At 42.1% G+C, this 17,219-nt stretch overlaps 1 protein-coding gene across 1 annotated transcript in view; it reads left to right on the forward strand.

Moving 5' to 3' along the window:
• Window positions 1-91: 91 nt before the first annotated feature.
• The window catches only part of cltcl1 (clathrin, heavy chain-like 1), a gene marked incomplete at its 3' end in the record, with an annotated part of 17,393 nt that continues 265 nt past the window's right edge, over window positions 92-17,219 (forward strand). The window contains exons 1-31 of the mRNA XM_079468163.1: window positions 92-379; window positions 4,802-5,009; window positions 5,074-5,342; window positions 5,496-5,657; window positions 5,737-5,850; window positions 5,942-6,115; window positions 7,274-7,471; window positions 7,555-7,755; window positions 7,838-7,990; window positions 8,059-8,181; window positions 8,313-8,450; window positions 8,703-8,867; window positions 9,475-9,655; window positions 10,200-10,363; window positions 10,596-10,721; window positions 10,808-10,950; window positions 11,873-12,107; window positions 12,186-12,308; window positions 12,394-12,539; window positions 12,657-12,840; window positions 12,924-13,116; window positions 13,195-13,352; window positions 13,862-14,026; window positions 14,162-14,269; window positions 14,488-14,655; window positions 14,754-14,903; window positions 15,179-15,310; window positions 16,265-16,375; window positions 16,518-16,688; window positions 16,760-16,981; window positions 17,119-17,145. Coding sequence (XP_079324289.1) covers window positions 338-379; window positions 4,802-5,009; window positions 5,074-5,342; window positions 5,496-5,657; window positions 5,737-5,850; window positions 5,942-6,115; window positions 7,274-7,471; window positions 7,555-7,755; window positions 7,838-7,990; window positions 8,059-8,181; window positions 8,313-8,450; window positions 8,703-8,867; window positions 9,475-9,655; window positions 10,200-10,363; window positions 10,596-10,721; window positions 10,808-10,950; window positions 11,873-12,107; window positions 12,186-12,308; window positions 12,394-12,539; window positions 12,657-12,840; window positions 12,924-13,116; window positions 13,195-13,352; window positions 13,862-14,026; window positions 14,162-14,269; window positions 14,488-14,655; window positions 14,754-14,903; window positions 15,179-15,310; window positions 16,265-16,375; window positions 16,518-16,688; window positions 16,760-16,981; window positions 17,119-17,145 — 4,854 coding nt within the window. The 5' untranslated portion in view covers window positions 92-337. The remainder of the gene's footprint in view (window positions 380-4,801; window positions 5,010-5,073; window positions 5,343-5,495; window positions 5,658-5,736; window positions 5,851-5,941; window positions 6,116-7,273; window positions 7,472-7,554; window positions 7,756-7,837; window positions 7,991-8,058; window positions 8,182-8,312; window positions 8,451-8,702; window positions 8,868-9,474; window positions 9,656-10,199; window positions 10,364-10,595; window positions 10,722-10,807; window positions 10,951-11,872; window positions 12,108-12,185; window positions 12,309-12,393; window positions 12,540-12,656; window positions 12,841-12,923; window positions 13,117-13,194; window positions 13,353-13,861; window positions 14,027-14,161; window positions 14,270-14,487; window positions 14,656-14,753; window positions 14,904-15,178; window positions 15,311-16,264; window positions 16,376-16,517; window positions 16,689-16,759; window positions 16,982-17,118; window positions 17,146-17,219) is intronic.

Genomic DNA, 17,219 nt, shown 5'->3' on the forward strand with positions numbered 1-17,219 from the left:
GTGCGCGTGCTCGTGCGGTGGGGGGGTTCTGCTGACACTTGTTTCTTTCATCGGTGGGCTGACACACGCAACACACACCAGCAGAGACTTCATTCCCCTGCAGACGACTTTGTTCGTGTACATTATAACGCATTTAGCGCATTTTTAACAGTGTCTGCGTCGCCTGCATGACTTCAGCTCTCGTGTCAGTGCGCGCGCTCGGACCTACTTCCCCGCGCGGAGGAGTCCGTCCCGCAGCTCGAGACTGAGAGACTTTAACGGGCACGAGCGCAGTCAGTCAGTCACACAACTCTTCATCTTCCTCGTCACCGGTTCGTCCGGCTCGCGGCGGTGGAAAATGGCGCAGATTCTGCCCATCCGCTTCCAGGAGCATCTGCAGGTAAAACCGCACGCAGACACGCGCACGACTTGCGGGATTCCGCCCGTCACGGCTCGCGCACACAAACCGTAAACACGCAACTGACTGCGGCCTCGCCCGCGCGCTGCGCGCACACGTCACATTATAGTGGAATGATATTTAAAAGTGTTTACGGCGCGACACACACACACACACACACACTTACACACTTGCGGTGTGTTGTTCATATTTATTTCATTTGACCATGAATATCAACTTTATCAGAGCAATTGCTTGAATACTTTGAAAATGAATTTGTAAAGTGTACATTTGTGTCCTTCATGGAAATGTCAGCTGTTGTGATGATGAACGTGTTAATAATGTCTGATGACTCTTCCGATTACAATGTTTGTTTACAGTCATCTGTGTAGTTCAGCTCTATATGATGTTATTGTTATTTAACAACTTAAACACTTGAGTGTTGAGATAACCTGCTTGTGTTTGTTTTGACTTGTGTTTTCACCTGTTTTAAAGGGACAGTTCACCCAAAAATGAAAATTCCGTCATCATTTAGTCGTCCTCAGATTTACAAACCTGCAGAAATGTCTTTGTTTTGCTGAGCACACAGGAAGACATTCGGGAAAATGTCCGATCTCACCCGCCATTTACTGCCATAGTAGGGAAATAAATACAGTGGGAGTCAATGGGGGGGCGGGGGAGTATTTGACATTCTTCCAAATATTTTCCTATGTGTTCAACAGAGAACAAATAAACGTGTGTGTACAGGCTTATTTTTGGGTGAACTGTCCCTTTAAATGCAACATTAGCATATATTCTGACTATGAACCTTTATCAGATTTAAAGTAATGCTCTTAAGAGCAAGTTCACCCAGAGATCAACATTGTGTGATGTGTTACTCACCCACGTGACGTTAAACACGTTTAGAGAACTTCTGGTGTCTTCAGAGCACAAATTAAGATATTTAGGAGACATCCAGACCTCCTCATAGACATCATGGAGTCAGATGTTGTCAAGGTCCAGAAAAGCACTAAAGGCTTGTTCACATTGGTCCATCTGCTCATAGTGGATCAGTGGAATTAATAAAAGGCGTCGAGAATGATTTATGTGTGAAAAACAAACTAAAATAGCGACTTTAATGGATATATTCTCCTCTGTCTTGTCGGTGTATGGCGTGCGTTCACGAGAGCACTTCTTCTTCTTCTTGGACGAGGGCTCTTCTTCGTCTTCTTCTTGGACGAGGGCTCTTCTTCGTCTTCTTCTTGGACGAGAGCTCTTCGTCTTCTTCTTCTTGGACGAGAGCTCTTCGTCTTCTTCTTCTTGGACGAGAGCTCTTCGTCTTCTTCTTCTTGGACGAGAGCTCTTCGTCTTCTTCTTCTTGGACGAGGGCTCTTCTTCGTCTTCTTCTTGGACAAGAGCTCTTCGTCTTCTTCTTCTTGGACGAGGGCTCTTCGTCTTCGTCTTCTTGGACGAGAGCTCTTCGTCGTCTTCTTCTTGGATGAGGGCTCTTCGTCTTCTTCTTCTTGGACGAGAGCTCTTCGTCTTCTTCTTCTTGGACGAGAGCTCTTCGTCTTCTTCTTCTTGGACGAGGGCTCTTCGTCTTCTTCTTCTTGGACGAGAGCTCTTCGTCTTCTTCTTCTTGGACGAGAGCTCTTCGTCTTCTTCTTCTTGGACGAGGGCTCTTCTTCGTCTTCTTCTTGGACAAGAGCTCTTCGTCTTCTTCTTCTTGGACGAGGGCTCTTCGTCTTCGTCTTCTTGGACGAGAGCTCTTCGTCGTCTTCTTCTTGGATGAGAGCTCTTCGGAAGAGCAACTCTGTGTTTACATGAAGACGCACGCTGTATATAAGCTCGGCGCACAAACCTAATACGCATGCATCAAAGTTTTCTCGTCCAAGAAGAAGAAGAAGTGCTCTCGTAAACGTGTTTTGCACATAACGCATTCTCGTCGCATCAAACAATTCAACTGAGCCACTATGAGCGGATTGACCAATTTAACTTTAGTACTTTTCTGGACCTTGACAACAACTGACACCATGATGTCTATGAGTTGAATCCCTAAATATCTTCATTTGTGCTCCGAAGACGCCGGAAGTTCTCGTAACATGTTTAACGTCATGTGGGGGAGTAACACATCACACGACGTAGATTTTGGGGTGAACTTCCCCTTTAAGTTATATTATGAGGATTGTTTTTATTTCTTCTCTGAGGTTGATGTTGTTTTGACTGCTTGTGTCCTACAGATGAACCGTCTGCATGTCTTTATACGCCAAGTTGTGTTAAAAGTTGCCAGCACCATGTGAGAGTTCTGTTGGGTGTTGTGTGGTTCTTATGATTCTTATGTGTCGCGTGTTGTTAGGTGGTTTATATAATTATAGATCAATATGGACTACATCACTATGATAATACGACTCGTTGTCCTGAAGAACTTAAGACTGTCAGAATGTTCTGAGGTTTTTCATAAGTGACTCATGTTTCCAGTAAAGCAGATTTTCTCCCAGCAGATCCGGCGGTCATTGTACAGAAGTGCTGTCTGGACCACACATATCTTCTCCTGCATTGAATTGTGTTGTCTTGTCCGCGGTGGGATCTCTCTCGGAAACAATGGGCCAGTGTTTGTGTGCGTGTTCAGAGAGTGTCATCGCAGTGCCAAACGCTAATGAAGTTTCATTCTGCACCTCTTTAATATAGAATATTCTCTTCCGTCTGACACTTCATCTGTGACCGACGTCTCACTCTTTCTCGGCTTGATCTCTTCGCCGGCGGTTTTATTTGTTTATCTTTGTCATTGATAGAATTCTTTAAACTCCTCAAGACACATCTGGAGTTTAAATAAAACCAGATGCTCAAATCTCATTCAGATGTAATGCTGGTCTTAAGTCAGTCGATGTATTTCGCGTGTTGAGATTAATGAAATCAAAACTATAAAGCTCAAGTCTGTCTTTTGATTTCTCGTCTGTCTCATTTTGGTCTCTGATACACAGTCAGTGATCTTGAAAGAATGCCAAGAATCTGAATCCTGGAGGACTTTGGGCCTAAAGCAGCGCTGCCTTTTTATTGAACTTTTAATTAAAATGTGGATATAGGATTATAGTCATTTGTTTTATTAAATAAAAAATTTTAAATGATGAAATATATAGAATGCATATAGAATTACATTGTTCTGTAAAGTATTGTGTGTGTGTTTTATAAATAAATCAAATAGATGATGTTTTATTAAAAACATAGGCGAGGGAAAGTTCATCTAAACGTTTTGATAAAAAAAGTTTGGCTAATACGATTTTTTTTATCATGTCATAAATGTTGTTAAATGTTTACTAAACGGATTGTGTTTTCGTGATTTTAAGGTTTTTCGTGATTTATAATTGAACTCTGAATGTGACATCAAGATAATTATTTATTTATCGCTCATGGTTATATTTGCTGTGTAATTCTTCTCTGTCCTGTGATTGGCTGGTGATGTATTGCTGTAACCCAATAGAAAGTCATCTAATGAAGTTATGAGCAGGAAGAGGAGCGCAAACACAGATCACATCACAGATATCATGAGCAACAGACGCTGGTCCTTCCGTACGCACATTGAGCTCAAGATCTATCAGTTTACTTTCATGAGAGAGAGTCTCATTACTGTCTCATCAGTTTCATGTCATTCATCAGTCGCCGTCTGTGATTGGATGCTGACGAAGACGAAGACCATCAGCCCATCAGGAAATGACTTCTGCCGTGTGTGTGTGTGTGTGTGTTTCGCCTCTGCCACTGTGTGTGTGTGTGTGTGTTTTGTTAGCTGTCATACACAACACACACATACAAAGCTAGTCTGTAGCTTTAGTACCTTTACAGTAAGTCACCATAAACACATTTCACAACCATTTTATCTCCATAATGTAACATTTTCTTGATTTTTGTCTTCGTTTTGTCTCATTTTGTGATAGAATCATCAGTAAAATGGGTCTGACCTGAGTCTGATTTGATTGGATGGTGATCGGTGTCTATGTTTGACACGTCGATTTCGACTTTCTGTTGGTTTTGAAACTTTGCAATGTAGCTGAGACCAGGGCTGTGCAATGAATCATAATGAATCGTAACAATTCGTAAAATACTTCAGCAATGATACATATTGTTCCTCATTCGGATAAAAGCGTTTACTAAATGACTAAATGTGCACCACCGGTCAAACGTTTTTGGACACTGAAATGTTCCTCGTTATTTTAAGGTGTATGCTTAAATGTCTGAAATTAGTTTTGTAGACAAAAATTGCATTTTGGTATTATTACATGACAAATGGATGGTTTTTTAAATGGATGACAGGCTTTTGTGTGTCAGCAGTGACCTCTGAAGGACTTGGACCCCCTCTGTACTGTACTATCACACAAGAGATGAGATTTATCACCTGATGTTTTTTCGCTGATAGCTTTACATTCCTCAGCGTTTCCTCTCTCATCGCTCTAGCTGCAGACGCTGGGAGTGAATCCCGCCAGCATCAGCTTCAGCTGTCTGACGATGGAGTCGGACCGCTTCATCTGCATCAGAGAGAAAGTGGCCGAGCAAAACCAGGTGGTCATCGTCGACCTCAGCGACCCCACCAACCCAATCCGCCGGCCAATCACAGCGGACAGCGCCATCATGAACCCGGCCAGCAAAGTCATCGCGCTGAAAGGTACACAAATGTCTCTCACAGCACATTTCAATAAGTCAAAGGTCAATCATCTCTCTGCCCACAGCCGGACGGACGCTACAGATCTTTAATATCGAGATGAAGAGTAAAGTGAAATCTCACAGTATGACGGAGGACGTCCTCTTTTGGAAATGGATCTCTGTTAACACCTTGGCTTTGGTCACGGATACGACTGTTTTCCATTGGGGCATGGAGGGAGACTCTCAGCCAATCAAAGTGTTTGATCGTCACGCCAGCCTCGCAGGATGTCAGATTATCAACTACAGAACTGACGACCAGCAGAAGTGGCTGCTGCTCATCGGTATATCAGCTCAGGTGTGTGTTTGCCACGATTGATTCTCAGCATGTAAATCTCTGTATTACGGCACTAGCGCTTTTGTTGATATGTGTTTTAGTGTAGCTTATAATGTTTTCGATTAAAATCAAAGTACAGCACACACGTGACATCTCTGTTTTTGGGTCCTGCAGCAAAACCGTGTGGTAGGTGCCATGCAGTTGTTCTCTGTGGAGCGTAAAGTGTCTCAGCCCATCGAGGGTCACGCTGCGGCGTTTGGACTCTATAAACTGGAGGGAAACCCAAATGCGTCGACTCTCTTCTGCTTTGCCGTTCGGGGTCCCGCTGGTGGAAAGGTGACAGGATCTTCATTTAACTAGTGTGTTAGAACAGAGGTTTGGATCTGTTACGATGTGTGTTTGTGTTCCGTTGTAGCTGCACATTATCGAGGTTGGTCAACCTCAGGCAGGTAACCAGCCCTTCACTAAGAAAGCGGTGGACGTGTTCTTTCCTCCCGAAGCACAGACAGATTTTCCTGTGGCCATGCAGGTGAAAACTTGACCTCACCTCATATCACTATGGAAACACGTGGAACTTGCTCATGTGTGTCCTCACATCATCTCTGTGCTCTCTCTCACAGGTCGGTTCTAAGCACGGTGTGATCTACCTCATCACTAAGTATGGTTATCTCCACATGTATGATCTGGAGTCAGGCGTGTGTATGTACATGAATCGCATCAGTGCTGAAACCATATTTGTCACGGCCGCTCACGACAGCACGTCTGGAATCATTGGGGTCAATAAGAAGGGTCAGGTAACATGCACTGTATTCATACATTCACTCCGACTAGCTGAATTATTTTAAAGATTCAGAAAGTTACGTATAGACCACTGTGGATGACGTAAACAACGCCGATCCAAAACCCTGGTCCAAAATAACTTCCTGTTTCAGTTTTTAACACTACAAAACGGATGAACAAGATGCAGAAAAGTTTCAACCCAAACATCAAAATGTAAAAGTTAAATTATATATGGGAGATAATAAAAGACTGAAAGCGGCAGTGCTTCTGGACCTGTGCTGACATCTTGAGAAGTGGTCTATAGTGTAAACGTTTAAAGTTGATGCAAATAGCAGAGAGACTTTAGAGATGATCAATAATCAGAAATCATGTAAAATATATACAGGTATGTTGGTTATATATAATTTTCAGTTTTGAAATATATATTTTACAAACTTGAACCATTATTTTAATTCACATCGCATTATTAAGCATGCTATCTATATAGATCTTTTCTTCAATATCGCACAGCCCTTGTACAGAATACATTTCCATAGACCGTTTCAGCAGCAAAACATGTTATGTGCTCCAAACGTAGCTTCTGGTAGACCTCTGCAAAGAATCTATAACTATTGACTAGTATTAATGTAATTTAATACAGTTAATACCATTAGTACTAATAAAATAATAATATAAATTAAAATGAATATACATTTAATATAAAATAAGTTATTATTTTATAACAAACACAGGCGAGTTAACTCCCGGTCCATACATTTTTTATTTTGTTGTGGTTTAATGTTTCTAGAGTTTTATCTTGCATGTGTGTTGTAATTTATTTTTATATGAGTTTATTTATAGTTATGACTGTGTATATTTTCTTTTTTATATATATATTTTTTATTTTATGTTCATTTCGATCATTCATTTCAGTACAATCATACAGTATATTTCAGTTTACATAATGCTCATTACAATCACAAAGTGGACTGTATATATTTTCAATTAAAATTGTAGTTTCTTATTTCAGTTTTTGCTGAGGTAACATGTCTAATTTTAAGTTTTCTAATTTAATTTTAGATTTATTTTATTTGATTGAAATTAGCAGAAATGTTTAGTCGTTTTAGTGGTGTTGTTTGATAACACTAACCTTGATTTGCATGCGTGTGCGTGTTTATGTTGGTGTGTTTCAGGTTTTGTCGGTGTGTGTTGAAGAGGAGAACATAGTGAACTATGTGACCCGCGTGCTGCAGAATCCCGAGCTGGCTTTGCGTATGGCGTTACGCGGTGATCTATCTGGAGCTGAGGAGCTCCTCACACACAAGTTCAACACTCTCTTCTCTCGGGGCGATTACACAGAGGCGGCTCGAGTGGCTGCGTCAGCTCCCAGGGTGAATGACCGGCACACACCAGCGTCTGCATCCAGGTCGCGTCTGTAACTGTCACTGAATTCTGTTTGTGACGCATCACTCAGGGGATCCTACGGACCGCAGAGACCATCCGCAGGTTCCAGTCGGCGCCGGCTCAGGGTGGCAGGGCGTCTCCGCTGCTGCAGTATTTCGGGGTTCTGTTGGACCGCGGCCAGCTGAATAAACTGGAATCACTGGAGCTCTGCCGGCCCGTGGTGGAACAGGGCAAAACCCAGCTGCTGGAGAAATGGCTAAAGGGAGAGAAGGTTTGATAACACTTTCTATGATTGTTTTGAAGATGAGCATCATTTCATGTTCTGGTCATATGTTTCCCATGATGCCCTGCAGCTGGAGTGTTCAGAGGAGTTGGGTGATTCGGTGAAGGCCGCTGATGTCACGCTGGCGCTCAGCGTTTATCTCCGAGCAAACGTTCCTGTTAAAGTCATCCAGTGCTTTGCAGAGACAGGACAGTTTCAGAAGATCATTCTTTATGCTAAAAAGGTAAGAGTGTGTTTAAACCGCCCTCATCTGTGACCTGTGCTGGATGTGACTGATGTTTTTTGGTTCAGGTGAGATATTCTCCGGATTGGGTGATGCTGTTGAGGGGCGTCATGAGGTCTGCTCCTGATCAGGGTCTTCAGTTCGCACAGATGCTTGTTCAGGATGAAGAGCCGTTGGTCGGCATCAGCCAGGTATCAAACTGTCGCTCTCTCCAACACGTATTTAGTCGACCGAGAGAATATATAGAAGTAACATAAAGTGTCATCATCACAGGACTGTTTAAAAGAAAAAGAAAAGTGAACCTTGTGTGTGTGTTTGTAAGGTAGTGGACGTGTTCATGGAGGGGAATCTAGTACAACAGTGTACTTCATTCTTATTGGACGCTCTGAAGAGCAACAGGCCAGAGGAGGGGCCTCTACAGACACGCCTCCTGGAGATGAACCTCATTCACGCCCCTCAGGTGAGCGCTACGAACCGTCATTTTTCCAAGACCAAATGGTTTGAGCTATCATGTACATATTAGTTTGTATGTCAACATTTGATTTCTTTAGGTCCGTTTTTATTTCCGTTACAAAAATGGAGACAATGTTGATAGATCAGCACAAAGCAACCGATATTGGCTGTATGTTAAAGAATCCATCATTGTTGAAATGTCACCGTGATTTCTGGAACTCTGGTTTAAGTGTCTCTGTGCATGTGTTTATCTCTACAGGTAGCAGATGCCATTCTGGGTAATCAGATGTTCACACAGTACGATCGAGCACACATCGCTCAACTGTGTGAGAAAGCTGGTTTACTACAGAGAGCGCTGGAACACTACAGCGACCCGTGCGACATCAAACGAGCCATCGTACACACACACCTGCTTAACCCTGAGGTGCGCGTTTGACTTCACAAGATAAGATATAAATGGGTCAAAGAAGAAAAAGTGTTTAAGCATAAAAACTATATTTTTTTAAATACTGTTTAAAGCCACAATATGGAATCATTTTGTTATGAAATATCCAAAATCCTGTGCACAGTGTGATATTTTTCATGCAGTTGTGTACTTACGTGATCCCAAAGGTTCCCAATGTGCAAATCCATGTCCCGTCCCTTGTCTCGCTTGTATTCATCTCATATCAGCGACTTAATATCCGCTGCTCCGCACGACCCTCAGTCATCAATAATAATGTTGTACTCATTTAAAGCACAATAAAGTGTAATACGCTCCCTTATTATGTATATATTCACAATAAGCATGTTGTTTGAATTTGTACATAAATATGACACATGATTTCAACCACATTTTGACATTTTATTCCTCAAAAACTACAGAAACCACAAAGTAGACATTTTACTTACATTTACTGTGCTTACTATGGACATAAAATCACTTTTGTAATTTCTTTTGATGGAGACATGTTAACATCTCTGACCCACATGCATGCATATACAAAGAAGGACTTTTTAAAACGGATTGTGTTTGTTTCTCTCTGTGTCAGTGGTTGGTGAATTTCTTCGGCTCTCTGTCTGTGGGCGACTCCGTTGAGTGTTTAAGGGCCTTGTTAGCATCAAACCTCAGACAGAATCTGCAGCTCTGTGTTCAGATTGCGAGCAAGTATCACGAGCAGCTGGGAACTCAGACGCTGGTGGAGCTTTTTGAGTCCTTTAAGAGTAATGAAGGTGAGCGCATGACTGGCTCTGATCTAAAGCCTAAAGCCGCGGTCACACTTGACTTTTTGTTCCATTGACTTCTATTCATACGCATGTGAATGCGTCAGATCGGAAACGCAAGCCCGTTCGAAGATACTTAGTTTTTCGCTGCACGGCAAAATTCAAGTTTGGTGAACTCTGACCTGCGGAATCGCGTCATGTGAGTGCGTGAGACCAATGGAAGATTCAAACGTCACAGCGTGACCTCTGTACAGAAATGTATGCAGCACTGTCTGAACGAATTCCGCAGGCTCAAAGTCTAGTCTGACCGCGGCACAACTGATGCTGTGACATCATTGAGATCCAAACTATACTTTCCTATTTAGAATGCTAAAAGATTGCAGGTTAAAGGTTGCACTTCAACTTAAAAAAAAGAGCGCTCAAAATGAAAAATGTTTACAAAGTATTTTTATACTGTATAAATGAATCGGCGTGTGACGTTTCGTTTAGATTTTTTGAGCTTTGGCGTGCCGACTTTGTGCACATTTTATCTATCGTCCTCTCTCTCTGTCAGGTCTGTTTTATTTTCTGGGAACCATCGTGAACTTCAGTCAAGATCCGGATGTTCATCTGAAGTACATTCAGGCTGCGTGCAGGACCGGTCAGATTAAAGAAGTGGAGCGGATCTGTAGAGAGAGCAGCTGCTATAACGCTGAACACGTCAAGAACTTTCTCAAGGTCAAAGTCATTGACTTACTTGCATGAAACCTTACACGATTCAATCAGATCTACTATTAAACGCAACAAGCCCTTTTTACTTCATTAATCTTTTGATCAGTTTTATTTGATTCTTTCAGACTCTCATTTTTCTTGTTAGTTTGTCCATCAGAAATGCTGTGAGTTTGTGATGCTGGTGAAGCCTGTGAGAAGGGCGAGAGATGACGTAGATTTATAAGGTGTTTTTGCACAGGAAACCAAACTGACGGACCAGCTGCCTCTCATCATCGTGTGCGATCGCTTTCATTTCGTCCATGATCTCGTGTTGTACCTGTACAGCAACAATCTGCAGAAATACATCGAGATCTACGTTCAGAAGGTGTGAACATCGACGTGTCGTATTCCAGAACATTCACGCATATCACGTGTGTAAAGATTTTCATGTGATGATGTGTGTTTGTGTAGGTGAATCCCAGTCGTCTGCCGGTGGTGGTTGGTGGTCTGTTGGATGTGGATTGCTCAGAAGACACCATTAAGAGTTTGATTGAGGCGGTACGTGGAGATTTCAGCACCGATCAGCTTGTGGAAGAGGTTGAGAAACGAAACAGGTGAAACTGAGCTACAATAAACTTTTTTTATAAATACAATATTTTCTTGACTTTGACCAACATCACTTTTAAAGTTTTTTGCGTCTTCAGTCAGAAATATTTAAATTATTATTTATATTGTATTATTATGTTTTGAACCGTAGCATGATAAATAAAAGTATATTCAAGTATTTACTCCATTGTTTTTGTCTATACAGAATGGTATAGTAAACATTAAGCATGTTAATAATTATAATGTACTACAGTGAAGAAACAACCGTATACAACAGTATTTCCTACAGCTTTTCAATTATCTACAGTTAACAGCTCAGAATGCAATAGAACACATTACGGCCCCTATCTTACACCCGGCGTAATGCGGCGCATGTGTTTTAGCTAGTTTCAGCCCGACGCAGATCTCATTTTCATGTCCTGCGCCGCGGTGTTTAGATAGCAAATGCATTTGCGCTCATTTGTGCACCCATGGGCTTGTTGGTCTTAAAAAGAGGTGTGCTCAGGCGCATTGTTGGCGCGTTGCTACTGTGAGGAACTGAATATAGCTTTCCTGTAGCTTGTTAACAACGCAAGGTTGTGTGTTGGATCCCAGGGGATTGCAGATACGTTTGTATAAATGTATAGGATAATGCAAATGTAAGTCGCTTCTCAGAGATGTAAGTGGACATAAAGATAAAAATTTGGCTTGTCTTGTAGATGGTCTGCTTGCTTGCTCGCACGTGCGCTTTAAACCATGTGCTTAGATCGTGAAAGCAGGGCCCTAAGTGTATTCATAATTATAGTATACTAAAGTATAGGTCAGCATACAATAACAGTTAACATGAACTAAATATATATATTTTTGACGATAATATACTACAGTATTTCTTTCATGTGGGAAGACAGCACATGCATATGTTAAAAGCTCTAACTGAGATCTATTGACTAGACTGAAGCTGCTCTTGTCCTGGCTGGAATCCCGCGCTCAGGGCGGATGTGAAGAACCGGCTACTCATAACGCCTTAGCAAAGATCTACATCGACAGTAACAACAGTCCAGAGCGCTTTCTCAGAGAGAACTCACACTACGACAGCGTCACGGTGGGACGTTACTGCGAGAAGAGAGATCCTCACCTCGCCTTCGTGGCTTATGAGAGAGGCCAGTGTGACCTGGAGCTCATACAGGTGACATTCACACGCAGATATTCAATTCATCAACCGTAAACTGCACTCATCACCTCTGTGTTGTGTGATCACACGCAGGTCTGCAATGAAAACTCTCTGTTTAAAAGTGAATCGCGGTATCTGGTGAGACGGAAGGATCCAGATCTGTGGGCCCGAGTTTTACAGGAGACCAACCCTTACAGACGACCCCTGATTGACCAGGCATAACATATCCATCAACGTCACGAAGCATTCCATGTATGTATTGTGTACATTGATGTTAACGTGTGTGTGTGTGTGTGTGTAGGTGGTACAGACGGCTCTACCCGAGACGCAAGATGCAGAGGAATTATCGGTGACGGTGAAAGCGTTCATGACGGCCGATCTGCCCAATGAACTCGTAGAACTTCTAGAAAAAATTGTGCTGGACAACTCCATATTCAGCGAACACAGGTTTGTCAAATCTCCACGTTTCAACTTTTTTTACGTTGTTCCACGAACTGTTTACTTTCGGTCACCTTTGATGTCTGAGTGTGGGTTTTGCAAATATTTAAACGCGTCTCCACTCAGAAACCTGCAGAATCTGCTGATATTGACAGCCATTAAAGCGGACCGCACGCGGGTCATGGAGTACATCAACCGCCTGGACAATTACGATGCCCCTGACATCGCCAACATCGCCATTAGCAACGAACTGTACGAAGAAGCCTTCTCCATCTTTAAGAAGTTTGATGTCAACACCTCTGCCACACAGGTACACAAACATTCATCAGGCGCTTTAATGACTCGTGAAACTCTTGTGTTCGAGGACAGACGCTTTAAATTCACACCTCGCAGGTTCTGATCGAGCACATTGGAGATCTGGAGCGTGCGTATGAGTTTGCCGTGCGCTGTGGAGACGGGGCGGTGTGGAGTCGTCTCGCTCAGGCTCAGCTTCACAGAGGTCTGGTGAAAGAAGCCATCGACTCTTACATCAAAGCAGGAGACGCGTCTGCGTCCATGGAGGTGATCGACGCGGCCGGTAGAGACGGTGAGCAGATGACGCTTAACCCTTGAGCTTTTTTTCTCTAAGAAGACGGTTGTTGAGCGTGTTGGTCTTTTTTAACAGGCAACTGGGAAGATCTGGTGAAGTTTCTTCAAATGGCCAGAAAGAAAGCGAGAGAGTCTTATTTAGACACAGAGCTCATCTTCGCTCTTGCCAAAACAAACCGTCTCGCAGAACTGACAGATTTCATCAACGGTCCCAATAACGCTCACGTACAGCAAGTATGAAGCTGAACATAGGATTACACATTTCATCTTTGTGTATTTTCCGAGATCTGTCACCTGTGACAAGTGTTGGGTTATTTACTGTAATTGAATTACCTTTTCCTTTATAAAAGTTTATATTTGATTAAATTTACTTCTGATGTAATTAAACTAAATACTTTTTATAACATATGTGTGTGCAAAAGTGGAATTGACATCAAAATTCAAAGTCTAATTTTAAAATCTGTTCTTTAATGTATAATTTGTACATTCACTTAATAATATAACTTTCTGTAGTTTTATATTTTTCATTTAAATGAATTTAATTAAAAGAGTCGTTTCATGTCTATCCCTGAATCACTGAACTAATCAGATTAATGTAGGATTTAGAAAGTAATCAGTAATAAGTAATGAAATACTTGTTGGAGAGACTCATTTTTTAAGAGTAACTTTCCCAGCACTGCCTGTGACCGTCATGAGCCTCACAGCAGATGTTCAGTGTTTCAGGTAAATGTTTGTGTCTGTAGGTTGGTGAGAGATGTTACAGAGAGGAGATATTTGAAGCGGCCCGACTGCTCTTTAATAACGTGTCTAATTTTGCTCGTTTGGCATCGACGCTGGTTCACCTCGGCGAGTTTCAGGCGGCCGTGGACAGCGCACGTAAAGCCAGCTGCACACGCACGTGGAAAGAGGTGAAGATCTGAACTACGTGGATCTAAAATCTAAAGCAATACTGTTGAGAAAACATGTCGTAATACTTTGTCATGCTGGTAAGGACACACGGTAGTGATGGATATTGTTCATTGTTCTACTGCTGTGTGTGTCAGGTGTGTTTTGCGTGTGTAGATAGAGAAGAATTCCGGTTAGCGCAGATCTCTGGTCTTCACATAGTGACTCACGCTGATGAACTGGAAGAACTGATCAACTACTATCAGGTAAAGAATCTTCATCATCATCTTCATTACGTCTGTAAGACGTCGCAGAGTTTCATTAGAGGAGGACTTGAGTCTCTTTGATTTGATTGAAATTAGAATAATGACCACAAAACATAAATGTTTTTCTGTGGCAGTATATACAAAAAGTTTACAATATAAATTCAGGGCAGATTCAGTCTTATATACGTGACATGCGCTTTTCTGTGTCTGTCTCTCAGTATCGTGGGTGTTTTGAGAATCTGATGGTGTTGTTGGAGGCTGCGTTAGGACTGGAGCGCGCTCACATGGGCATGTTCACGGAGCTGGCGATTCTCTACTCCAAATACAAACCTCACAGGATGAGAGAACATCTGGAGCTCTTCTGGTCCAGAGTCAACATCCCAAAGGTCAGAAACCAGTTTCATCTACAGTTCAGACGACATCTTGAGATGTTGTGTTGTGTTGACAAACCGTAACCGTAAGTTCGTGTCTTTTGATTTGTCAGGTGTTAAGAGCGGCGGAACAGGCCCATCTGTGGGCGGAGCTTGTGTTTCTGTATGATAAGTATGAAGAGTATGACAACGCCATTATGATGATGATGAGTCACCCTACAGACGCCTGGAGAGATGCCACATATAAAGATCTCATCGTCAAGGTAACAAACAGACTGTACGGTCACGCCCTGAGATTTCTCTTCCAATCCGCAGGAGACTCAAATGAGAAAAATTTTAAATGGAAAGAACATTTCACATTTTGTCATTTCCTTTTGGTGTCTTGACGAGAGATTCAAATTTAAATGTGAGATTTTGAGAAAGCAGGAATTCTCAGTCTGCTCTCCATTGCAAGAGATGTTGTGTTTATTCTAATGAGGATGTTTGTTGATGTGTATCACAGGTTTGATCTTGTGTGTTTTGTGTGTCTCTCCTGCAGGTGGCAAATGTGGAACTTTATTATAAATCTCTGCAGTTTTATTTGGATTTTAAACCCCTTCTGCTCAATGATCTGCTGTCTGTTCTGACACCTCGACTGGACCACACCAGAACCGTCAGCTTCTTCAGCAGGGTAAACACATACACACACACACACACACACACACACACACACACACACACACACACACACACACACACACACACACAGCTGTACAGTTCAGCTGTAGCACAACGCTTGCTATAAACGTTCTCTGTGAACTCTTTCCTGTATTTCAGTAGTAAGGCCATTGTGTTAACAACACAAGGTTGTGTGTTGGATCCCAGAGGAATGCATATACCTATGTATAAATGTATAGGATAATGCAAATGTAAGTCGCTTTGGATAAAAACGTCTGCTAAATGCATAAATGTAAATGTAACTCAGGTTGGATCCAGAGTTTTGTGTGACACGTGCGGCAAACAGCCAATCACACAGAACATGGAAACCTTCACAGGAGAATCGGCGCAATTCACATTTCTGTTGAAGATGACGAGATCATTATGAAAGAAATGTCATGAATTGAAACACATTTACAAGGCAGAAATAAACACTTTTTTGAGAAGGCAGCTACTGATTATATCAATACAGAATCTAATGAATTTAATATGAATTTATATAGTTTTACAATAAGATCAAAAGATCAAATGTATTTGTTACTTTTAAACACTTTATATATTAAAGTTGGTTTTTATACGAATATAGTTATATTTATTAAGAGCAGGTAAGCTGTTTAGGCTAAGTTAGTGTGGCGATGAAAATCCCGCTCAAAACCAATCCACCTTCTTGACTATGATCAAACTAAACGCAAACTTACCTGCGTACAAACCCAAACGGGCTTCGTGATACAGGCCACTGAGCTGCAAACACACAAAGACATAAATGACAAAGTTTACAACATCAGTGTTGTTATTCAAATCAATACTGATCGTGTTTTTATTTTTGTCTATAAAGCTGGTTGAATTGTATGAAGAGCCGCATAAATAAAGTTAAAACAGACAAAGATGTCACTTACTGTAATTGATGATGATTTGTGTGTGTTTGTAGATGAATCAGTTGAGGTTGGTTAAACCGTATCTGAGATCAGTGCAGAATCACAATAACAGAGCTGTGAATGAAGCGCTAAACAACCTGCTGACAGATGAAGAGGACTATCAGGTACACACACACACACACACACACAAACACGCATGCACACAAACAAACACGCATGCACACAAACAAACACGCATGCACACAAACAAACACAAGCACAGGTAAGAGCTGACTTTAGTGATGATGTGTTGTGTGTTTTATTCAGGGTCTACGAGCCTCTATAGACACGTATGATAATGTTGACAGTATTGCTTTAGCTCAGCGTCTGGAGTCACATGATCTGCTGGAGTTCAGACGCATCGCTGCATATCTCTACAAGAGGAACCAGCGCTGGACTCAAAGCATTCAGCTCTGCAAGAAAGACAAACTCTATACGGTACTGTGAAGCTGCAGCTGTGGTGATCTGTGCTGCATTATTAAACACATGTTAATGTTTGTCTGTGTCAGGATGCCATGCGGTTCACTGCTGAGTCGCAGGACGGCGCTCTGGCTCAGGATCTCTTGCGCTGGTTTGTTGAGGAGGGGAAGCGGGAGTGCTTCACTGCGTGCCTCTTCACCTGTTATGATCTTCTGGCTCCTGATGTTGTTCTGGAGCTGGCCTGGAGACACGGTCTCGTTGACTTCACCATGCCTTACTTCATTCAGGTGATGAGAGAGTACCTGAGGAAGGTGTGTTTATATATATATATATATACCTCATACACATAAACACATGACAGATGCAACGACATATCTGTTTAGAAGTGATATACAGTGTTTATGATCTGGAACATGTAAAATCTCACATGAGTTTCCCTCATCTACAGGTGGATGAGTTAGCCAGACAGGTGAAGGTCTCTGACTCTCTCTCTCTCTCTGTCTCTCTCTCTGTCTCTCTCTCTGACTCTCTCTCTCTCTCTGTCTCTCT

This window comes from Barbatula barbatula (genome assembly GCF_947034865.1).
Source record: "Barbatula barbatula genome assembly, chromosome: 11".
Lineage (NCBI taxonomy): Eukaryota > Metazoa > Chordata > Actinopteri > Cypriniformes > Nemacheilidae > Barbatula > Barbatula barbatula.